The 25,571-nt window shown below is 37.6% G+C and overlaps 1 protein-coding gene across 4 annotated transcripts in view; it reads right to left on the bottom strand.

The window, feature by feature from the left end:
• Nucleotides 1–25,571, bottom strand: part of MYT1L (myelin transcription factor 1 like) — a 131,306-nt gene that overhangs the window by 49,561 nt on the left and 56,174 nt on the right. For all 4 annotated transcript variants that reach the window (XM_075497269.1, XM_075497271.1, XM_075497267.1 and 1 more), the window contains exons 7-14: nucleotides 23,332–23,422; nucleotides 20,899–21,006; nucleotides 17,482–17,693; nucleotides 14,706–14,708; nucleotides 11,321–11,568; nucleotides 8,731–8,967; nucleotides 6,889–7,010; nucleotides 5,898–5,966 (exon numbers count right to left, since the gene is read on the bottom strand). In XM_075497269.1, the coding sequence (XP_075353384.1) occupies nucleotides 5,898–5,966; nucleotides 6,889–7,010; nucleotides 8,731–8,967; nucleotides 11,321–11,568; nucleotides 14,706–14,708; nucleotides 17,482–17,693; nucleotides 20,899–21,006; nucleotides 23,332–23,422 (1,090 nt within the window). The remainder of the gene's footprint in view (nucleotides 1–5,897; nucleotides 5,967–6,888; nucleotides 7,011–8,730; nucleotides 8,968–11,320; nucleotides 11,569–14,705; nucleotides 14,709–17,481; nucleotides 17,694–20,898; nucleotides 21,007–23,331; nucleotides 23,423–25,571) is intronic.

Genomic DNA, 25,571 nt, shown 5'->3' with positions numbered 1-25,571 from the left:
ATGTAATATCAGCAGGAAAAGGGAAGGGAAGGGAAAAGAAGGGAAGAGAAGGCGAGGCAAGGCAAGGCAAGGCAAGGCAAGGCAAGGCAAGGCAAGGCAGGCAAGGGATAATACTCCTGTGCAGATGAAGCAACAAATGTACACCCAGGCACTGAACATCAGAAACACCTCAAGTGGCAAACACAGGATGTAGGTGGAGAAATCACTTCAGCAGCTAAACAGATCTCTGCAGAAATAACTGGTTTGAGTACAAAAAGTGACTGTATATTGGGAGAGCTACCAAGGTTTAAAGAATATATGTACCGATCAATGTCCAAGAATAATCTGGCTACCTGTCTAAAAAGGGGAATGTTTCTGTGGTGTTTTACTAATATATCCTACTAATCTTTGTTTCTGCATTTTAATTTTGTATTTGGAGAAGGCCTATGTTTTGCAAGATCATTAAAGCGAGGAAGAAAATATTACTTTTTTCCAGTAATATTTTATTTTATATATTCATCAGAATAAATACAAGACAAGCTTCTCCATTTGTGGGAGGATATCCCTTCTTCTCAGTTGCTAGTTATTGCTGAGCAAATTGCAGTAAAATTACACCAATAAAAAGTGAGTATTAGAGATTATACTAACATGGAAGAGTTTCCCTAGAAGTATGAGCTAAGGATATCCTTTCTATCCGGAAAAAAACTGTACTGCATGGAGCTGTTCTTCCTAGAAGAGTTGTGGTTAACAGGGAAAGCTTCAGAGAAGCTCACCTTTCCATCTGAACTGAATGGAAGACACTACTAGGATGACACATCTGGGAATAGGGAGACAAGGATAAAAAGAAGGTAAGAGAAAGAATAGAAGGTGACCACCAAGAATATGGAAATTAGGGCAGAGTGACATGGAAAGAAGAAGGAGGCACAGAAATTCCAACTCTTACTTAATCACAGAGAATGTGCAAAAATAGACCAAGCTCCTCACTGAGTTAAGAAAAGATGTGGAAAAGAAAAGCTCTCAGACTTCAATGTAGAGAGGGAAATGAGACTGTACTCCTCCCTGTAAGTGCTATAGGGGAATACCAAAAGATGTCCACCACCGAAAACAGTGACATGCAAAATCTACATAGAGACACAGGTGCTTTGGGACTGAAGGACTGGGCATATTAGAACAGTATCAGATAAGTATCCAAACTTGTAGGCACCTGGTTGAACTGCAAATCTTTCTGAGGTTCAGATTCTTTAATATAAGCACTAATGGGATTTTCAGGCCGAAAAATGACCCAAGGAACAAGGGTAAATGTTGACAATTTGATAGTCAGTTCCATGGTAGACCAAGCTAATACTTAGTTAGCTATGGCCTTTGAAAAAGTATGATTATTTTTACACTGAAGTAGCACTAAGTAGAACTAAGTTTGTCATTTTCTGGGAGTCTCTGGTACCCAGGTTCTCTGGTTCCCACGCTGGCAGTACACCAAGCAGAAATGTTCTCAGTCAGTATGCTGCATTTTGGCTGGGATTGATTTACTGATGATCAAAATGTGCCCTTTTAAAAACAGTAATTATAGTGGGTTTTTAAATTTTATTTTGAATAAGATTAAAAGTGCTTCAAAATGTTGCTTTTTTGTAGTATTTACAATTCTACAATGGGATTACAATTTTGAAGTAACTGTAACTGTTAGAAAAACCTCCTATGATAAGGAGTAAATAAGGAAAACTGATAAGGAAAAGCCCTTGAGTAAGATGAAACTGGATTTAACTTATGCATATTTTAATATTGGTAGCTGTCACTGGGTGGCCTATTAATTACTTTCCCATCATAGTTAAGTTTACTCATCAATAAGTCCCTAGGTCCTTTAAAAATTAGTTGCTTTTCACAAGTACTATAACCCAAATCTTAATGCTAGAAGAGCTTGGATTCTTGCCAGATATTAATTTCTTCAGAGACCATTAAAGCTGTTGACCTCTTTTTTTGCCAGCAGCAGTAACTGAGAATTAAAGTTGAAGAAATTCTTCTGTTATTTGGAGACCATTGACCAGGCTGTGTAACTGCTTTGGTCTGCCGATAAACCATGCGCAAAGACTCTTATGTTTCCACTTGGGCTTTGGGTGAAAGTGGAGAATTGTACAATCTGCACGGTAAACCTGAGCAAGAAGCCTTACAGAAGAGAAGCACAGGTTATAAGCAATAATTAGGCCAACCCTGGAACGATTTAATTGAAAGCTGCAACATTATTATTCTGGGAGCCAGGAAACGTGGGTGATGGAATTTATGGAGCCACAACTACCAAAAGGCAATACAGTAAGCGTAACTGTTAAGCAAAATAAACTTTTCTCTAACCTTTTCAGATTCTCGTATTATTTTGATTACGAATATTATCTGAATGATATTATTCATGAATATTATTTGAAGTGCTTGCTATTTTTTATTTTAGATGGGGCTTAAAAACAATCAGTGTGTTAGCCAAATTCCAGTTAGGAAGCTGCATTATTCATAACTTGTGTGTGTTATACAATGCACAGAAGGAGATCATGGATTGGTAAAATGTGATATAAAGGCTTTACCAGCACATATGCAATATTTGCTACATAAGCTATGCATGGCAAAGCCATAAAAGTATGAAATCTTTCCAAACTATGCAGTCCAGAAATACAATCCCTATGCTGCACTATCAATTCTTCTACTGCACTATCAATTGTTCTCTCTACCCCACGCATTAGAAAAGTATTTTCCAGAAAGTTTACAGAGGTTGAAGTCTTTATGGATGACTGGAAACAACTACATTGAAAACTGGAACAAGGAATAAAAGATGAAGAGATGGGAACAGTACAGATTGGTAGGGACAGGACAGAAGGGATCTCAGCTTGGGATATAGGCAAAAAATGCGTATACACTTCTCTCTACAGCCTGGGGCAGGAGCCAAGGTTACTGATTCTCACTACTCTTCTGCTGTCAGCAAATATGTATGAAAAACACCAGCAAGATTCCCCACCTCCTCCTGGTGCCAGTCCACGCAGAGCGTTATACCTTTTCCTGCTCTTTGCTACCACAGTAGTTCAGGTGACCTATATAGCAGATATCAAAAGTTCCCATGGTGGCTGGTAGCCTGACAGAGAGCCAGTAGAATCCCACATTATGGAATTTCTGCTTCATTTCAGCTTGCTCTTTTTAAAAGCAAGGAAATTATACCCCCAAACCTCACACACAGAAATATAACAGATGTAAACGAAGTACTTCACAGTTTAAAAAACTCCCAAATCAAAGTCACTTATGTAGCTTTGGTTTAGCTGTTTTGTGCATACGCATTATCATTTACATGATCACATCTTCTTCCATCTTAGGCAGAGAACAAGAGCATAAATGAGAGCTGTATAAAGGATGCTGCCATCCATAGGACTCCTACTTCCCTGCTTTCAAATATATGTGAGAAATGCGAAGATGCTTTATTTATCTCTGTACCAACTTCAGCAGGATGGCAAAGAGGTAGAGAACAATAAAAATATAAATGTGATGGAGGCAGGAGATGGGCTGATCAGACAAAGAGCTTGAGACAGGGAGCAATGTAGAAAAAACGATGAAGGAAAACGGGACAGAGTGAATGGACCAAGTGGAAGCTGGGACTGATCAGAGTTTTGGGGGAGAAGAAAGGATAGTCCCATTGCTCTTCTGGAACACTGGACTCTATCCTGCTTTTTCTATGGAGTTCATCCCTTTTCACAAAGGGTCAATCACTCATCGTGTAAAACTCCCAATTTTCCACAGCTCCAAGTGAATTCAATGGGTACGTGGCTTTGTACATATGCAGTTCTCTACAATGCGAAGAACTCTGACAAATTGGGTCCTAGAAGTCTCAAACTGAGCAATCAAAATTATATGCTGAAGTTTTCTGGCTTTAAAATGAGGATAATACTAACCTTGACTTACTTCAGTGTATAATTGCAGGTGAAAATAAATTAATTCCTTTATAACCATGATAAATTAATTAGGAAACACTCCGATGCAATGGTAGTGACAAATATGAGTGAATTAGTAGTTACATCTTGAAATTACAGTCTGAGAAAAGTGCAGTGAATAGCAGACAGGGCCACACATGGGATAATGAGGAAAACAGAATAAATTCATTAGCTGCTTATGCAGTGATTACTGTCTGCCCTGTGCAACGAATTAGTTTGTTATCCTATGGAAAAATATGTGATCAGAAAATGAAGGATTGCTTTGTTATGAAAGTGCAAAAGAGAAATCAGTTAAGTTAGCCTGCTTAGAATTCTGGCATTTCCTAACTTTTTAATTCACTTAACAGAGTTTTTATGTTTTCAATAGGTATTATGGTAGCTGCTAAATAAATAATTTAAGCTAAATGCTAAATAAATAATAGATGCTAAAACTATAAATATAACTTTAAATATTACTTAATCTTGTTCTCTTTGCTTAGGCAAAACTTGAAATAGGTAGAGAGAATGGCATGAGACAGGAGTGGGACCTCAAGTTCAAGTGTTTTTTTTTTTCTTCCTGGTCTGTATTAGGTAGGCTTGACTGCAGATGCTTGAGAAAGGCAGAGGAGATGGGGTAATTCAGGAATACTTTCCTAACACAAGTGGAAACTTTATAAAGGGTTAGAGCAGCAAAGTATGTGCTTAAAGTATTATTCATGCTGCCCCAAGAGTCTTGTCTGTGTTTTGTTTATGTAATTACATTTCCTCGAACATCTACCACTTGACTCATCCCAACCCAAAATCCAAGTCCAAATCTGAGTTTCTCTGGGATTATATGCTCATGTCTTACTCTGCTTATACTGACATGTTTTCCCTGATCTCGTTTACACCCCTTCCCCTTGCATATCACGTAGCCTTCTAGCAGCAGATACCAGCATGATCTAAACTGATAGTTTCAAAAAGTTATTTTTGACATGGTGGGAAATAAATTGTAAATTTTGTACCTATTATTTGCATCTAGTGACTAGATGAGCTAAGACTAGAGAGCAATCTTACTTCAGCAGCTTTCTCATGCTTGCTTTCTTATCTTTCCCATGCTTTACAGCTGTTTTTTTTCATCAACGTATGTACTGAACTCAAGAAATGCTATTTAAGGCACTCGTGTATGGTAAAGACAGAATACTGCTTAGCATGGCAGCATAAGCTATCCACTCATACTTTCCCTACCCAATTTTTCCTTTTACTTGTGAACATCTTTCCATGTTAACCATAGTACCAACTCAGGAGTACCACTATCTCATAGCACTAACAAATGCTATAGTTCTTCCACATACAGAGTTGCAGTCGAGCATATGGTGCAGGAAGACAGATCAAAGCTAAGTCTCACGATTCTCTAACTTTCATTGCTCACAATTGTCACTCCAAAGAACTGAAAGGAATTGTAAAGAGTGCATTTTAAGTAGGGGAGTAACTAAGTAAACACTAAAAAACATAGTCAAATGAGAAAATGCATTAAGCTGATAACAGTGATACAAACCTGGGGAAAATTATGCAAGCATTAGGGATAAACAAATTATTTTCTCTTGCCCCCAATCTATGTCTGAGAAACTACAGCACTTTACTGGTTGTGTAATCAGAAGTATTTCACCAGTCTAATCGCATGAGAATTTTCTGTTCTAACTAGCAAACTCAAATGTTCAGAAAAAAATTGAATAGGAATTGAAACATTTAGATGAAATTCCCAAAGTTCTGACTTTTGTCCATCCCTATCACCTAATGAATACACAAAAGGAAATACTACATCAACAGACTTATGTATAGAGCCAGCCTGTATGGAATTTCTAGAGATTCCAACACATGTTCCAAGCAGGATCAGTCCCTTCTGCAGCAGCTCTCCAGACTGTGTTTCTAATTTCTGATACAGCTATACACAATTTGCAGTCAAATAAATATTTATAAAGAAAATATTTGTTCTTTATATCTTACTTGAGTTCTTGTGAGCTTGTGGCCAGCATGCTTCGAATGCTTTTGTCAGCCAAGGGACAGCCAGATAAACTGTAAGACATGGCAGGACACACAAGTAAGTTAATCTTCTTATTAACTGAACAATCCCAAACAAACACAACATAAAAATTAAAAAGTAAAAGTTTGTAATGCAGAAAAGCGATGGGGCAAGTGCTGTAATATTGAATTTTGTAATATAGTTAACCCTCTGAATATATTTAGGTATCAACATTACTTCCAAAATTACATACTGTAAATGTTCTTTTTGTTTGTTTGTTTCTCTATGAACTAGTAAAATGTAACAAAGAATATTTGAGATTCCTGGGTTAACTACTTAAATGCTTAAGAATACTTTGGAAATTTTAGTAATCTATTTAAAAATAAAAGACGTTTATACAACACACAAATTAGCATGCTTTTAAGATCAACATATATTACTCAAAGGGTTAACACATAGTTCAACGTTTTACTTTGACAGCATTGTTGAGGTAAGCTGAAAACAATAAATTGAAAAGACAGAATCCACCATGAAAAAAATGAAGTCACACCTTCTATGTGAGGCGTAATTACCAGTCACATGACCACTCCCATCACACCCTGGTGTTGGACATCTGCCACCAAACAAAAACAAAAACAGCCAAAATAGTAAGTATGTTTAAAAAAAAACTTTTAAAAGTTTCATTGTTTCCAGTTTAGCTGCAATGACTGCAAGGGGTTTTAAGCATCCTAATCGAAAAGCTGCAAAATGAACAGGTTTAAATGAAAATGGCGTCTCAATACAATATAGCATCATTAAGAACAAGCAAATACACGTTAGCTTATCACTTTACTTAACTGGCAGTTTGAAACATTTATATGCTGCAAATGTTGCATGCTCATACTGCAAGGCGTATATGTACTCGTTTGTTTAAAAAAAGACAAAGAGAGAAAAGGTTAAAAGGAGAAAAATAATTTCACCTCACATTATGCTTACGTTATTAAATCCTTTTTGCTCTCTTTGCATTGAGGGTATTTGGGTTTAGGACTTGGGATTGTAACTTCACCAGGATACCTTCTTTCTTCGAGCGCCTCTTGGAAAGGATCCAAATCTTCTGGCTACAGGCAAATATATAAGCATTAGTTTCAGCTAGGTAAAGTTACAACTTACACAAAATGATGCAAAGCAGAGTCATCAGATGCTATCTCCTTTTTTGTCCTATTCTGCCAGAGAAAATTATTTTATATTCCTTCACTTATTAAACCTTTAAATAATACTTGGATATTTTGAGAAGGACTTCACAGTATGTGGAATATATAGGTTATTTAATTAGGAAAGAAAAATAAGGGCAAAACACGGCTTTTCCTATAGCTGTCATATTATTTTGCTTTAAAAGAATCAGTATTTTTTCCTAAAGTCACTGCTAAACAGAGGCAAGGGAAAAAAGATGACTAAATACAGTATCTTATGCATCAACAAGCTATCTTTTAAATAACATTTTAACTGTTTAGAACATCTCAAAGATGAAACAGGAGCAATCTCAACATCTACACACAGAATCTCGATCTGGGGCAAACCTCAATGGATCTGTCTGGCAAAATATAATTATATAATTTATAATTAACTTTACTGATGCATTCAGAAATTCAAAATCATCTATTTCAGGAATGAAGTGGACAAATGCATTGATTTAGCAGTTCCTGCAGATGGTGCTATGAACACCACAGTAGAAACAGGCAGTTCTGCTTATACATGCTATACTGTCTGTTTTACCTCACATTTCCTTGATAGTGACAGATTTCCTAACTGCAGTGAAATTAATATCAAAACTGTAATTAACACCAGAGCTAGAATGCATTCAGTGTATCTAGTGAAAATGCCACTTTGTTGTATGTTTCAAAGTTACTGAAAATAGTTTTGTGTTTTAATTAAAATTGGCAAGAGGTGGGCTACACACAAATGATTATTCTAATTTTCTGTTATAAACCACGAAAAATCAGAGAACAATCTCTAGAATTCTCCAAACAGCTAAATTGGGTTGAGTGCAGCATCGTAAACTACACAGTGGATAAGGTTGAAACCTGATGAACAAAAGCAGTGACATTAAAACTTGTCAGCAGACCTCTCCAGTGTCCTGGCTGTTCAAAGTTTTGAAAAGTAAAATAAATTCACTAAAATATTTTCTTTATTTGCCTGTTCTGTTTAAAGGGTGTTGCTGTTGTCTTGGTATTATGAATTGAAAAGTAATAATACTGATTTCTAATATCCCTTCTTCGCATTCGTGAAACAAAGTATTTCATTAATAACGGCCCTTTCACACATAGAGCTGTCAGGAGTGTATAAGTAATCTAGAAGATTAGCTAAAATAGTTGAAAGCTTAGATTATACTCTGCTGCTTTTGTTTAAATTGATTTCTAAGTAATACATGCTTTCAAATACTCAGCACATCATTTATGGTTTTCAAATTCAGGAGAATATCTTGTCTTGAGAGATGATTATCCCAGTATTGCACAGTTATGTCAACTTGCTTATACAGAGTAATGTAATTTGGATATAGCGAAACATCTTTACTGCAGAAAATATTTGTTAACAAGATGATGCTGTTAGAAAACAATTCACATTCATGGTTCAAATGTTGTCTTCTGGAACTTAGTCACAGATCAGATATGTGCCAGCATGATACAGTCCTAAAGATTAACCAGCAGAAAGTCCTTTTTGTAGAAAACCACCATTTTTATCACGTATTAATTTTGTTTCCTCCTTCTCTCCAAATCTCAGAAATTTAATGAATTACCAAAATTAGATTGCAACGAGAACTAATAGATGAAAAAGACATACATTAATCTCTTTGGAATCATCTTCATCTATCCTATTGGGCTTCATTTTAGTGTAGTCCACTGGCAAGTCCCAGCAGTCACCCTCATTCAGTTGGTAACACCGGTTATTCATCACGGCTTGCCGTTGTGGGGACATTGGCTCCAGTGGTGTCAAAATGGTACAGCAACCATCTCGCTGCCTCTGCTTGTTCATGCTCAGATCCAACGTCCCATTTTCATCGACTTCCATATCAGGATTCTGTCAAAACAAGAAAAATATTGTTAATTCGGCTTCACAGTAGCAAACTGTTACCTCTCTGTGTTCTTCAATCTGATTGCCTAGCAGAATGATAAAATGCTTTTCCATTCCTGTATAGATTGTTAGCATTGAGCCCCCTCCCACACATAGCATGATGCTGTTATACAACATTAATGCTGTTAAAGTAGATTTCTTCCTGAATGGCTAATCTGATGTTTGGGGGAAGAGGGGAGAGTCTTCATTACCCCTCCTGCCACCCAGCACACAGGTGCGAAATTTGGAACGAAAAGGAGAAATCTCTAAAGGTATTTTCTTGTCGTCATCTTTATGCTCTTGATTTATTCTGTGAGAGGTGAGTATCTATGAGTTGACATCTGCATAATTCTTGTTTCCAGTCCTGACACCTGTCTGGGTGATTAGAGTAACAAAAACCAGCTAGCATCAAATAACCTTTGTTTGTTTAACATTAACAGCCAACACTTGAATAGACAATACCAGCAAATTAAACAGGGAGGTAGGGTACCAAAACAAGCCCTTTTTGACACCATTTGCCAATGAGGAAATGCATTCACATTTCACAGTTCCTTCCCTGCAGATGTAAATGTATTAACGTTTCGTATATCTATCTTTATAATCGATAAATTTAGGTAGTGGAATAGTTGCAACAATAGTTGTGCCAATTTCTGCGGCGGCTGAGGTACTATGAAAAATAGGGTGAGTATAAGCTCTGACTTCTTCTTTTATGGAAACAAACAAGGGTTGTCTATTATATTAGGTGAGAAGAAATAAGATACTTTAAAATGAAGACAAATTTTAAAAAAACTAAGGGCATAACGAAATAAAAATGCCCACAGAGAATCCCTCATCTTTTAAAAAATGAAATGCTCCACAAGAAATTTGGCTTCAAAACTAATGTGAATGCAACTGACTCCTCGTATGTCTGGCGACTTTCTCTCCTCTGGAGTAACAACAGAGCTGCAGAAAAGCACTGTGAATGCAAATGTCTCTTTCTGAATTACTGCCTTTTGTCAGACCATACATCTAATTGCTGCTATCCTGCTAATTTAATTTAGAAAATACTTGTTTATCTTCTCAGATTCATTCCTTCAGTCTCAATGCAGGGTGACACATTAGGAAAGAGGCCCCTTCTGGTTTTGACACAGAAGATTTTTAGCATTTTATTCCAACCTTTTCCATCGTGTTGATATAGAGTACGACTGTATTTATTTACGTGCCAGCAAGAGATTTCCCTCTTGAACAGTATTAAATAAATTGATGTAAAAAAGCAGCATTTGAAAACAAAGTCACCAGCCATTCTGGCTTAAATCACGATTATTACTAATACCTACTGCTACGGGTTTAGTTTGTTATGAATTATCAAGGGCCTTTAGATGATGGGGGGAAGAAAACCTTTGTCTATATGTAGAAGAACAGAACATGTCTGCCAGCTCAAAAGCTCTTCTATAAGCACAATAAAAATGTTTCCTCTGCACTGCATCTGTCTACTTAGCCATCTAGTGGTCTCCTATAGGTAACATCGTACTGTTTGCTGGTGCATGTTAAATACTCATTTCTTAACAGCTATCAGAGTCAAAACTTAATGTTTACAATGAAAAAAAAATCTTTGGGTAAACCTTTAATGAATTTTAATAGTGCATTCTTTTTCTTAATATATAAAGCTTAACAACAAAAGCTTTTATTTGTATCTGTATAGCCATTTCATAATATGCTGAAGCTCTGTGAACATACAGAACATTAGTGACCCTGCACTACTGTTAAGCACATTTAAAGTCACCTGTACTGCAGGATTTGTTCATTTCAAACATATTATGTAGTGAATTAAGAACTGTGATATCACAGATAGGCAAGAATTTATAACATACAAGTAGCATAGATTTCTTTGTACTAGATCTTACAACCTTAGGCCCCATTTGTGACTTTTAAATGAAAATACATTGTTAAATCTTAATCCTTTCACAAAATGTATGAATCAGGCTGTGTTTAGCAAAAAAATCAGTAGTGCAATTAATACGATTTGAGCAGCCCAAACATCTTTTATAATTATAGATCTCACTAGTAAGAAACAAATTGAAAAAAGAAGGAGTACATGCTATCAGTATCATCAGTTTATATACCGATCGGGATTTCCTGAGATACTTGTGAGCAATTTGCATCTTTCTTTTTTTTTTTTTCTCCCTGTTTTAGCAGAGCCACCAGATTATGTTAATTTTGAGGAAAAGAAAAAAAAAACAAACCCCAAGATGTACTAAAGCTATTCTTCTATCTATCAGGGCCACAGAGCAAGTGCAGTAAAGAGAAATCTTCAGCAACAAACAGAATTACTAATTTTTACCCTCACACAGAGATCCTGAGGCTTAGTGGAGAGGTTCTGAGGCATCTCCCTGCAGCGAGTGGAGAGATTCAGAATAGCAGTAGCAGCCATGTGCGCTGCCTCCATGTCATGAGTATAGTCAAAGCTGCTCTTGCTGCAGGTACTGCTGGCACTGCTGCCTCCACCACAACTCATATTGCTGCTGCTGCTAGGGGCATAACTGCTTGTTGTGCTGCTGGTTGGACTTGAATTCTTACAGTAGCGTTTAGCTGTGGGAAGAAATATGACAAGGATGACTCAAAAGAACGAGCATTCTGCATAAGTGAAGAGAAAAACAAACTGCTGGAGGTGAAATTTATAATGAGCAACAGTAACCGATGCAAAAAAAAAAACCCAGCAGTAAGAATGATGGCTGTATTTCTTGATTTCTGTCTGTGACTTTTATATGCTACGTATGTGAGTTTGTATGAAATAACCTCCTGTAAAAAATCTGCCCGACATGATCATGAATCGTTCCGACAAACAGGCTGGATTTAGAAAACTATAAAAACACAGAAACACTGCTTTTACCCCACATATATAGTCAGACAGAAGGTAGGATCTGCTCGGCTCATTCATTTTTATTAATGAGGGGCAACATAACACTACGGGACCTCTTCATATTTACATGAGCAAACTGTTAATTTAAGGCCTAGACTCCCCAGAGCTGCTGGAGATCAAGCCCACTGTAAGGCTGGCAGGCTTGGTCTCTGGGCCACAGTGCTCCCCATATGTCCTCAAACACCCCATGCTTCCTAAAAGGCTTCTTCTTCCCACATCACAGGCAAATATTACGACACTGGCCATCAGAAAGGAGAGGAACATGACGGAAGAAGAAAGGTGGTGGTCTTTTACCATGTGACTTTTACCATGGCTTGCACAAAGGCAGAAGCAGTGGCTGTATAAATGGAAACAGATGTAAGTGAAAGGTCCCCAATCTTCAAACAACCCGAGCACCTACAACTCTTCATAAAAACAACAAGGACCAAAGACACCCCTTCCTGCTCACGCCGAGGACAGTGGCACTCAGCCGTACTCTGACCGACAGAAGCCACAAGCGGTCACAGAAGAGCTAAGGCACTGACAAACCTCGCGTCCAGCCTATCTAAATAGAGTGCAGCACTGTTGCTGCTTTTAAGAAATGCTCCTTGCAGCCAAGAGTATTGTAATAATAACGCAAAACAGCCCTATTAGCCCACTTATTTCTCCAACCCTCTTCCCAAATAAACTGTTTTAAAAGTGTTTATATAAAATGCAAGAACGCGTCAGCTCATCTCCTAAATCTAAAAGTGTATGTATTTTCATTAAAAAATGAAAGTCAAGGTCAGAGGATACATACATGCATATTACAGTGACTACTTCCCCTTAAGATGGAAATGTATACTGCCGAGATCATACCATATAGCACAGTATAACAATAACCAACTAGCATGCTGATTAGAGAGCTATACAAAAAAGGTCAGGCCCTTGCTAGAGCTCTTCTGTGATGGGCTCCATTTAAATGCCAGACTCTTCAGGTGTATTTGTCTGAGCAGACATACATATAATAATCTGCTCCCATGAGCACAGCCCATTTGTGAACCACAGGCTGCTTTGGTAGGCAGGCAGGGTTCAAAAGAAGAATCTGAAAGCAAAATATCTCTGCTAGAGCTTATGTCATCCTCCTTTCTTTAAAAAACTGAAAAAAATCATGGCGTTATTTTTACTGTAAAGGAAATAGTGTTTCACTTAATTCGTAACAGATGGAGTTTTCTCAGGAAAGCCACATAATGCAAAGGGTGTGATTTTTTTAAGTGAAGTGAATGCTAAACACTCATCACATTTCTTTGTTTTGAACACATAGTAGCACTACTCTAACAGGGTATCCACTAATAATAAACCTGTGAACTATTTCTCAAGAGTTTCATTATTAATATAGTAGTCAGTGGTGGTCATTAAAAATTCAGCATTTAGCCATTGTTACTTTGTAATGGTATCCAAGACACAGAAGAATTTTCCTATACTTAAGGAAGGAAATAATTGAATAGTTCAGTTTCTACTGTGTTAACACAGCAAGCACCCTGTACCACTGAACTTGTCAAATTAGAAATATCCTTCAAAATTCATATGAACAAATAAGACTGCTGTCACTTGCAAAAAATGTTAGTGTTGTCATAGCAGGTCACATTTACACAGATGTAAGAGATACACTACATGGGAAATTATATATATGAGAATGTCTGCTAAAGAAAGGGAGGGAAAGAGGCAGCTTTATACATAGGACTAACCATCAGAAACTCATGCAGGCTCTGATATGGACTCCTCTGTGGCCTTGGTCAAACTGTATTATCCCTCAAATTCATTTTCTCTATAAATAGAAAGTTGCTTCTAAAATTTAGTTGTGATTCACTTGCAAAACACTTTGAAGATGTAAAGTGCTATAAGCATGCTACGCAATTATTAACTTTTAGATTACCAATAATTTAAGCAAAACTCACTTAGCGAGAAATGGCCATGGTTATTTTAACTTTACTGTAGCTGTACATTTTATGATGAGTCACATAACCCAGACTGTTCATTTCACATTAGCTTTTCAGGAGAAACAAAGATCACCAATTTATAATGAACTAAATCAAGTAGATCTCTAACGAAGGGAAAGATGCAGTGTTTCAATACCAGATAATTCTGCTTGCTATGTCACCCAACTCTATGGCACCAGGTTTTGGAAACTCTGCAGTCCTTCCTATGCTTTGTGATCCGGAGTGAAACCAAATGTGGAGAACACCTTTCCCATTAAATAACAGACACAGGTCCAACCAGCTGCAGAGTCATACTGGCCGCCCATCAGACATGCCTGGGGGCTGATTACAAAGAACCTCTCTAAGTCTACAGGCTCCTCTTGCTAATTAATAATGGAGGAGTGGGAGAGATCCCAACAACATAAAGGACAAAACTAAGATATTTGGAGTGGAATTAAATTCTGCCCAGGCACCCTCATCCCCAGTATTGCCTAAACACTGAATATGTTACGTAAATTAATTACAGTTTCAACATTTTTTCTGACTTGCACAGTAAGAGATGCATCTCACCTAATTCAGATACCTGACCTAGTCATTACAAGCTTCCTCTACAGGCAGGGGAAAAAAATAGGAACTTTCAGGCATTGATTCACCTGACCAGTTTTAAATACGTACTTCAGGAGGAGATGAACTGCATCAGAGAAGTGTTTATCTTTCTCCTTGGATCTGAAAGGGGTGACGATCTCAGATGTAGGTACTGACATTATAAAAGTCTAGATATGGTCAGATGAATCCCACTCCTAACATTTTCTCAGTGTTTTGATGGAAGGCCCCAGTCCTAACGGTGGGATGAGAAGAGCTCCTGCCACCATCTGAGCAACTGAAAGGGTTGCTGTCTCCTCTACCTGCTGTGTCCAGATGTTTTTATCTCTGCTGCTGTATACCATAAGCCCAACATCCAATACACTATAAAACTGGTTTCAAAGGAAAAACAAGCCCACAAACACAAGACTTCTCAAGAATTATCGGAGCATCCTACCCCACAATACAAAGTATCCATTATCTGTTTGGTTTTTACTAAAGCTTATTGGAAAAAAAAATCAAGAAAACAATCCAAAGGAGCTATTTATGTTCATGTCACTCACAACAATACACTTATTGAACATATAATCCCTTTCTCTGACAATGAAAATACAGTGCTAGCTTACAATTAAAAGAGGATTGAGACATGATGTTATTGATTTTTCAGATCCTTAGACTATGTGTCTCATCTTAAATAGTCAGAAAAACTAAAGTGCTGTTTACTTGCAAGTTCCCCCAAAACCTTAGGCTTACTTTCAGGTTTTTCAGGATGACTTTTCAGAACTAAATCTGCTTTTCTACAAATGTGTTTGCTGACATACATAATAGGTGTGCACTCTGTACCTCCATAATGGCTTTAGTAGCAACAATTAATAATTTTTTTTTACACACAAATACGAAATCACCTAGAAATACTGCAAAGTTTCTTGAGGAGAAGTGGCTCTTTTAAGTTAAGAGCCTCTTCCTGCAAACTCTTTCATATTCAATTATTTACAATAACTGTCAGCAAAATCCTTGTCCCATTGAAAGTCAGCACCAAAACTTTGACCGATATCAGCGTGCCCAGGATTTCAGTTCATCGTTCTATGAATTTAGCTGATTTTCCTGAGGAACTTCAAAACTTTTTCCCAATTTAAGCCAAATATGATGGAGTGCTTATGGAATATCAGAGAGCTGTGAATCCTAAAGGTTCTATGAAAATCACTGATAGGTACAAAGAAAAACTCAAATTAGGTCCCACCTCTGGGACCGTGTCGGCATATCTGCCTGGCCAAACAGCACACACATCACTTGGAACAAGGTACAGCGTGTGCCGCCTCCTGCAGAGCCAGGGGTATGGAATAAATCCATAGGGAATTAGCCTTCATTTGGCAACCAACCTGCTCCAGCTACAATGGGCTTCAGCTGTTCTGAGTACACAAGAACCACATATACTTGCTGTACCAGCATGAATCACATGTATACAGTGTCCCTCAGTCCTCCTGGCTCACATTACTGAGCAGTGAAGCAATCTAATCCCTATCTTATCTCCAAGTAAAATTCCTATTTCTATCAAAGGAAGATGAGTGTGCATAAAGACAATGACCTGTATCACCCTAGCCTTTCATTATTTAAGGCCATTGTTAAACTTGTGTTTAATGTTATATGTATTTTCAAGTTCTGGTATTTGGGAAAAAAAGTGGAGTTTGCAATTATTTGCTGAAAAGGGGTCTTAAATGAGAAAAATATATATCAGTTGCTTAAGCATCAGTAATTTGATCTGAAAATACGCATGTCCACAGGATCCCCAGCAATACTCTGATTCTTTCCTTTCTGCAAGAGTAGACAGAGCATATACACAACAGTTAATATCTCATTTACCTTATATTAATGTACACTCATTAGCTTACTAACCACAGTTAGTGCTTTACCTTTAATAATGTTCAAGCCCTTATTCTGATACAGGCAAACAAGACAAGTGTATGAGAGAAGACAAAAGGGCACTTTTACTCAAAAATATGTTGCCTTTCACAACCCTTCTCCTGTCTGCTATAGTGCAAGAACATGCCTGTTGATTCTGAGAAAGCAAAATATCCAAAATATCAGAAAGATGAAGGCAAGAGCTGTAGCAATTTTCCCTTTCTCCACTTACCTACTTTTGAATGTCAGAGTCTGTGTTCAGGCATAACAGCATAAATTGTTCTATCTAGTATATTTATTTCTGTTTTCCTAAACAAAAATCTGACACCTGCCTGAAATTTCCTATGGTAGTCAGTGAGTAGTATCAAACATTTTAACAAAAAAATAAACTGTTAACATTCAAAAAAAGAAAAAAAAGAAAAAGATAAAGGCACAGTTTGGTTTTATATATAAACACACACACACATCTAATATATATATACACATATAATTGTATTTCTCTGAAAAATTCCTGATGTCCTCAAAAGCTACAATCCAAATCCTCATTCTTTATCCTGCAGTTCATTTTTCTCCCCTAATAAAAATCCTCTTGCCTGACAGACCCCATCCATTGTCTTCTCCTGAACTGAAGCCACTTTCAGCCTACTCCTAAACATGTTACTTATGTTAGGTCTTCCAGAGAATTCAACAAGTGTATTCCTGAGGACAAAATGAGCAGAAATGCCTCATTAAGTAAGTAGCAGTGATTTCTGAAGTGCAATGAGATCCAGGTTTTCTACTTCCATATCCCCACAGAGCAAGTATGTTATCTTTATGTGTTACCTGAACTACTGTACAGAAGCGAGAATCCTAATGTGACCCTTGAGGCCAGGTCTCCCAGATAGCAGCATAAGGACTAGCTCTATTACTTAGCTTTTATTGCGATCTCAACACATCCCAGGAGCTTAATAGCTGGAGATGTTCTTTTGCCAGTGCAACAATCCTGAAGCAAGCACCGTATAAAACAACGCTTTTTAAAAAGGCCTTTAAAATAACTTAGACATGACAGCATTCCTCATAATACTATATGAACATGAAAATATGTCTTATTTGTATGATGTTTACATATACAACAACATGATTAACTGCAAACTTGTCTCTCGTATAAGAGTGTGCACCTCCTACCATCATATCCTTTGGGGGATATATCCCTGGATTGCACCTTGGGAGCTATGGCTCTCTTGCCATAGGCATGGTTGTCATAACTGTTATATTCAAACGTAGTCTTAGAGTATTTCTCTAGTTCCTTGGCCAAGTTGGAGCGGGGTGTGGTGGTGGGGACATTGTTTCTGTAGCCATACTGAGGGATCTCCAATTGCTTAACAAAGCACATGGGCCTAGAAATTAAAGATATGTAAAGTTTGTTAGATGCAGTTCAGTTTACTGTGTCTGTGCATAATTTATAGTTCAGATTAGAAAATCTTAGTTATTTCTTGTACTCAAGAGACAGCAATATATTATTGCATTTGCTTAGTTTGGTTATTTTCAGCAGACAAACAATATATATTTTCTTGAACAAAGCCTAGACAAAATTAATTCTAATAGCACTAAAGGTATCCTGTAGCTAAAAGTATTTTAAAATTCTGTTTTAAAATACTTCAGGGTTTCCCTTTCCCCATGTAATTGCATCACATAGCAAACATTTTCTCTTTTGGAAGGTGAATTAAAAAGGGGCAAGCAGACTGACAGAAGAAGTTTGGACAAGTTCCTTTAAATGTCAAAAAGAAAAAATAGCGCTGGAAGCCCCACTTAATTAATGGAGTTTCCTCTGAATTTCTTTCAACAGAGTTGTATGCTGTTTTCCTATATGCTTTCCAAAGGAGCTAGTCCTGTTTCATCCCTCAATATACAAATCCATGTTCATCTTGAGAAATACACAGGAGAGTCTCACAATCTCTGTTGACTTTGAGCTGCTGCCTTGCAGATCCTGCTCACCCTTAAATGCAAGGTTCTGGCAGGAGCTGCGATTCCTGATACACAGATACACACCTCAAGGAAGGTCCTGTGAATGAGTACAGAATAAAACTGTATCAGCTAAATTTCTCTTTCATTTAGGATCAGGGAGGATAGTCAGGAGAAGCCCTGACTGATCTCATTTGGCCATTGGAGAAACTTGTGAAATCTCAGTGAAAGAATGCTGTAGTGAAGTCCTCCACTGTCACGCTGTCTTCTGCATGTGGACACAGAAGTCATCAGCTCTCAAAGCAGATAAATGAAGGTCAGATCCTGCAAACCTTACCTATGTGAGAAAGTGTTATATGACTGGGTCATAGGGAGCAAATGTTACACAGTGCTGCATGTCTACCTACTGCATTTAGAAGGAGGTAAAGATGAGGAACAGCACACCTGAGGTGCTTCTGCTGGAATGAAGAATCAGATAATCAAGTCTTTTTTCTTTTTCTTTTCTTTTCTTTTTTTCCTTTACTGCATTTATAACCAGAGGAAATGGAAGGAACATTCATAGGAACATAAATTCAGTCAAGACCAGAAGTATCATCATGCTGACTGACAAAATGGAATGTGATAAATAGTAAGAAATAGGTTTTGAATATTATGTTTTTCTGAATGAATTTATTTTCATAGAATTTAGTCAGGATATATATGTAAAGATCACCCAAGAAATCATATTAGTCATACTATTCCCTTTGATTTATGTATGCTCATTCCTTTAGACACTTCTTCCTCACAAAATACAGTGGGCTCATTTATACAATGAGCTGATATGAATAATATTTTGATCCTGTCTCAAGATAATCTATATTTAGCTAAAAAAATGCAATTCAGATCCTGTACGTTCAATACAAATCCAAAATTTCTGTGGAACAGAAGTCCTATGAATTTGATTTCTTTTTAAGTAAGAAATTTTAAATGCAGGTGGGTTGGCAACTGGGATGAAGAAAAATATTCAAGATTTACTCTTAGAACATCTCTGTCTGCCCATCAGTTGCCTGCATGCAAATATTATAAATAGCTCCCAAATTCTTCATCTTAAATACTTCAATGACTTGAAGGTAAAAGGGAAGCAGGAGACAAGATGAAAGCATTATCTGAGTTGTCTATAAAATCTGAAACACAGGGCAGGCTCACAAGCGAAGTTAAGGTTGCAGCGCAACTTCCTAGGAAGTTTGCCAGCAAACCGGATGCTGCTTTTAAGCAGTTGCCTTCTTTGTATGGCATCTGACTTCAGTGGCTTCCCTCTAATGAGCAGTGGTAAAAGCCACTGCATTTTTGATCTGTCTTTTTCCATCAAGTGAGAAACTGTGTTATTGCCTCAAAGGGTGTTTTTTATTAATAAGTTTTGAAGAACCCTTCTCTAAGAAAGCTGTCTGGGATGCTGTATGAAAAATTGTACGATCTGAATTACAGGCAGTTAAGATAAAGCCCATCAAAAACAATCTGAGGAAAGAAAACAAAGTCAACAGGCACGACAAAAAATCTTCCATAGATGTGAACCGTAATTCTGTGTTCTTAGCTCTATGGAAAGACTGGTTTTTGAAAAGACCATCAAGATTAGATGAAGTTTTAAGAGAATATTCAAAGAATGATGTTGATAATACAGTAGAAAACTTTCATTTTAAGCAGCCCTATCATTTTAAATCTCGAAGACAGCTAAATACTAAGAAACCTATGGGATAAGTAGGTAATTCTGGGAACTAAAGCTGTGGTACTTCCTTCACGCTCTTCGAGGCAGCTGGGAGGGATGTACCTATCCCAGCCCACAGATATCAGTATCCACAGAGAAATTCTGCAGCTCTTGGGGCATCATCAGCATAAGGCTGGTATAATCATGCAGAAGTCTAGTTCCTTTACATGTATCCTTCACACTTCAGCTCCTTAGAAATAATATTTTTTTCCACCCACATATCTCAAAAGAGGAGACAATAGCACAAAGCTGGATACAGCTTTGGATAAATGCAGAATCCTATATGGATGAAGAAAAGGGGTATAATTATGTCAAATTGGTTCAAGGTCCTTCCTGAATGAACATTTAGGACAATTTCTCTCTCTTTCCATCCTTCCTGGCAGTGAGTGGGGGAACAGAGACAAAGAACTAAGCCTGACCTTATTTTGGAATCTAAGCTCTACCTGGCATTTTCCAAAGTGTTCTGCCAAAAGGTGTACTACCAGTTTGGTAATGTAAATAGGGCTTCTGGTTTAATTTAAACTGATATTTACTAGTAAAAGCCTGCTGAAAAAACCAAGACTTACCGGTAAATATTAGTTTATTCCCAAAAGATACCAACTTTTTTCACATTGTTCTTAGACTTTGCACTCCAGCAGTCATCTTTACACCAAACAATGCCTAAGACAAAAATGAGCTTTTCAGCTTTACATGTATTTGCCAAAATAAATACCAACCCTCCCCCATGTAAATTGAGTGGGAAATATACACTGTGAGAACTGGATCCAGAAGCCCTAATTCTAACTCTTCTTTAAAGGAGATATATATGTATATACAACGTATATAAATATAAATTCTCAGATTAGGTGAATGTGTGATGAATTCTGCATAATAATAAGTATTATAGTGATTTCTAATACCTTAAAACCCGATCTGATGCCTGGTTTGATTTTGACACATCACAGTTCTGATGCTTCTCTTGAGCTTTAGCCAGTTTCTCTGCTGCAGCAATAGGACATCCAGAGAGGCTGCAATTACAGAAAGGAAATTTAATTGTCTTGTCCTGCGTAGTTTCACATTATAGCACTGATCCAATTACTCCTTCTCCTCCTTAGCCAGCATCAGGAAGAATCTGAAGGAAAAGAGTTTCCAAAAGCTTTTTGGTCATATGTATTTTTTCTAGAATAGACTTCCTTTCTTCTGCTTTCAAAGTTGCATGGTAGATCTTACATCTGCTCTTCTTCTCTGACTGTACATGGGTAGATTATTCATGGATGTCAGCCAGTGGACATACCAGTAGGAGAGGAGAATATAAACTGGAATCTACTGTGCAGCTCTGCTAGCAGACATGTGACCTTTATGCATCTACAAATGTTGCCAATGAAATGGCTCCTGAAGATGATTAAATGACAACACTATATAGGCCAAATCTTGCACTGCTTCACACCTCATTCAGCTCCATTAACTCCAATCTTTTTGCAAGTCATATAACTGAGTGCAAAATTTGGCCTTGGGTCTCTAGGTCTACATCTCAACTATGTTATACTTAGTGTTTGCTCATGAATTTCAGCCACTAAAGTATGTTTCCTAATAGTAGATGATGTAACATGAAAAGAACTTCTGCACTTGAATTGAAACTCAATTAAATTTGCAAATGCTGAACTATATTGAAGTGACAATAATAAGCCTGATTCTTCTGGAAAAGATTTAGAACAGGGAAAAATAAATATATTGATGCCAGCAGATGGTGCTCTTAGTGAAGCTGTAAAAACCTGTGACCTGACAAGGGAGGGGGTCCTTTTCTTGCCATAGTCTATTGCGTGCTTATGTGACCGCAGCTCTCTGTGTTCTCCACAGGAAAAGAAATTAAAATGAAAGGCAAATCAGTGCATTCCCAGATGTTCCCTTCTCTACAGGAAATAACGGGGGAAAAAAAAGAGTAAAAAAAAGTGAAGCAGAGCAAAATGCCCCAAAAGCTGCAGAAAGAGGTGAGCACAGCCTTCAGACTGCTCCCCCCCAGCCCTCCCTCGCTGCCCTAGTTCTGCAGAGGGGTGAGGGGGCTCTGTGCCGTTTTGGAGTCATGCCAGAGGGCAGCTGTGCTCCACTGCCATGCTCTTCTTCAGACACCTCAAATAGTCTAGTAGATATTCAGCCAGAAGTGAATGCTGCTTCAAGCAGCAGTAACTCCCATAAAGCCTTCTCAGAGGTTTTTGCTGCATCTACTGGCAGCATCACTGCAGAGAAGAAAGGGGTACCAGAGCTTATTGCAGATGGGTTGGTACCCACAAGAGTCTTCCAGGAGACATGCAGTTAATATGAGGGGCTCTAGTAACGCAGAGCTTGAGAAGACTGAACAGCCCGTACCTGTGTAGTCCCTTAAGCCTTCATGCTACAATTAACAGTAAAAAAAAGGAATTCAGTAATAGGAAGCTTGCATAGTTCCTTTTACCCTCTTACCCACGTTTCCTGGATTTTTTAAAATTGTAAAGAAATAAGCAAGATCTTGTTGTTCTGCGGGAAAATTATGACGTACTAAAAATTATAGTAACATTTTAATAATTTTGTTATTTGTTTGACAGAATTTAATAGGCAATGGCATCCCTAGTGTAAGAATCTATTACTCATCTTAGGAAACTATAGAAAAGTAGCTTTTTTTTGTTGATCTTTTGTTTGGCTAGAATATTTACCTCTAACATTTCTGGCTTCTCATTTTTAAATTTAATGAGACGCTTTCTTAATGTTTCTGAAACAGGCAAAATTCTTATTCAGTTTTAGCTGAATAAGGACTTCGGGGTTGAGACTGTGGTCAGTAGGAAAGCTAACTCTTACAATGGCTGTGTACTTAAAATGCCGTTTCTCATATATTTAAAAAATCATTTTTAGGAGTAGAGTGGATTTTTTCATGCACTATAAAATAATCCCTGAAGAGAGTGAAGTGTGAGAACAAGAACTCTGCCCTAGTTCCTGCTGATGTTGGCAGACTCTTCCTCCTCCCTGCAACATATCCATAAGGAGTCATACCACTTGTTTCGTATTTGTCTCATATACTGCTGTTCAGCTAATATCGAAACAAAAAGAAAAAAAATCCACCCAAAAAGCTAAAGGATGCTTAAAATGTCTTCTGTGGATCAATTCATCCATACTGAAGCAAACGCACACTCGTCCTCCTCAGAAAATACATGAATAAATGTTACTCTTTAAAATGGATAAAGCACACGAAGCACCATCTGTCAATCTTAAGAACAAAACAACGAAACACACACTCACACCCCCCCCGCCAATGGACTGCTAGAAGGGCTGCAGTTCGGAGGCACTGTCCCCTCTAGATTGGCGTCCAGCGACGGCATCCTTACCTTCGGTGGGAATTCCTGTTGCTATTTACGTGGCCCCGGCCTGTGCAGCCTGGTGTAGGACACTTAAGAACATTTTCATGCATGGCAAGAACTTGACAAGGAGAGTAAGAGAAAACAGCAGAGTATGAAAACAAGAAAAAAAAATCAAATCCCAGTATATATGAAACCATTTTAAAACAAAGCAGGATTCATTAACAACCAGCATTCCTCAAAGTACACGTGACACACATAGCCAATAAAGCCTGATGAGGAAAGTAAGTATCGTGACCCTATGCTCATTGACACAGGGCAACAGTGAAAGTTATGAAGGTTACAGGACCTATAAACAAATGCATCTCTGGTGCAGCAGCAAAGCAGAAGACTTCCAACATCTTCTTCATACAAAAATACTGAGCAAAGATCAGCTCAACAGTAAAGTGTGAGCTAGCAACGGTCCAACACAAAATTACAGACTAGAAAAATTCTTTCAGAAAATGTATGCATTCATAACACATAGCTTTATACACACAGTATCAAACTCAAGAGCTGAAAATCTGCTCTCAAGTTATACTGGTAGAACACTGAATTATCTGAAACACACCTCAGTACAACCCTAAACAGAATTTAACCCTAACTACAAGACAGCCGAATTAAGCTAGGGGCCAGTTCTGCCCACTTCCACATAGATACATCATTCGTATCTATATGACGAGCAGAATTGGTCCTTTAATTTTTACTTGTATTCTCTACAGATGTGAAAATTGCAATGGATAGAAATTTTTTTCAAAAGACTAAAAACTAAAAATAAGCACTTAAAAAATTGAGGGATGGCGGAAAAAAAAAGAAAACTGTGTAAAAAAGAAATAAGTGGTACAAGCTTAAGCAAATAAACTGATTTACATCTGCATCCATTGCAAGCTGGATGGAAAACTTACTCCCAAGGCTGCTCAGAGCAGTACTCCTCTAAATCATAAAGCTCATGCTATGAAGTGCCAAATTATCAAGAACTTTTTGGTAACACTAAAGAGTTTTGTATGATGTGAGACATATCTGAATCCATGTCTCAGAGCTGGATGGCAGTACATCACTCTGTGGAAAAAGGCCATCCTGCCCTTGCAAAGTTCTGGTTTTCTCATACAAGAACTAGTCTGGAAGCCTGTATTTAGTTCTCACTCAAAAAGAGATCTAATAAAATCAGTGAATTCCTTGACTGAGTTAAGAACTGAATAAAAGCTGTTCAGAGACTTGAGAATTTAACCACGTATACTGATTAAAAGATAACCATCATCATCACCCCATCATCAGTGTACTGAAATGTGTATAGATGCAAAAGCTTTACTCTGAAATTCCTACTATTCAAAGCTGTTCTTGAAACATGCTTCACAAGGCCAACATCACAGGAAAAAAATAAAAAGATGAGCTCACCTTTTTCATTTTAGTAGGTACAAGAGCATGCAAACAGTTTAAAGCTATATTCTTCTTTGATTTACAAAGTCTTCTAAAGAGCTTTTTATTTACCATTTGTAAAACCAGAGAACTTTGAGCAACTGAATAAATATTTGTGTTTCAGAAAATTACAGGGTCTTGCAAAGCAGATAAATTACTCTATTTGTTCTACTGTATTCAGAGATCAACCAAGCTACAGCAAAGTTTCCTAAAGCACTTCCTCATTACTTTACTTCTGGAAGAAGCCACTCTACCATGAAAGAGGAGACTTTTTATGTCTGCCACTCTTGGTGTGCTAATCTACTTCTGTTTTCCTATCCTTCAGAATCTACTTTCCTTTGGAAACTGGGGACCATTTTAGCCCTGACTGTCTTTATAACATTTCCTTTAGGCTGTTGTAAATCCACTGAGGTTAGGTCTGTAAGTGCTGACGGACAGTGGGGATTTTAGGTCCATAGGCTTCAATGGAATAAATACATTTTAAAATTGGTGTAAAAGAGAACTGGATCTTAGCTAGACGCTTGCCTGGTGTAAATCAGCATAGAGCAATTAGCTTCAACAGAACTATGCCGATTCCACCAGCCAAGGAGGTGACTTCCAGAAATGGAGCCCTCTGCCTTCAGGTGAACGTCCGTGAGCTCATATGGGTGAACCTCCTTTGCAGAGAATCTACTGACATGGCAGGAAATTCCACCCATGTGACTGACAGGGGATGTTTGCTCAAAATCCTGAGTTGTGTAACTAAGTAAACAGCCAAATTGTTATTTTTAACAATATAACTAGTTTAATATAAATTACATTTCAGATACAACAAC

Source organism: Mycteria americana, chromosome 3, assembly GCF_035582795.1.
Source record: "Mycteria americana isolate JAX WOST 10 ecotype Jacksonville Zoo and Gardens chromosome 3, USCA_MyAme_1.0, whole genome shotgun sequence".
Lineage (NCBI taxonomy): Eukaryota > Metazoa > Chordata > Aves > Ciconiiformes > Ciconiidae > Mycteria > Mycteria americana.
This window is presented reverse-complemented; position numbering and strand designations above follow the sequence as displayed.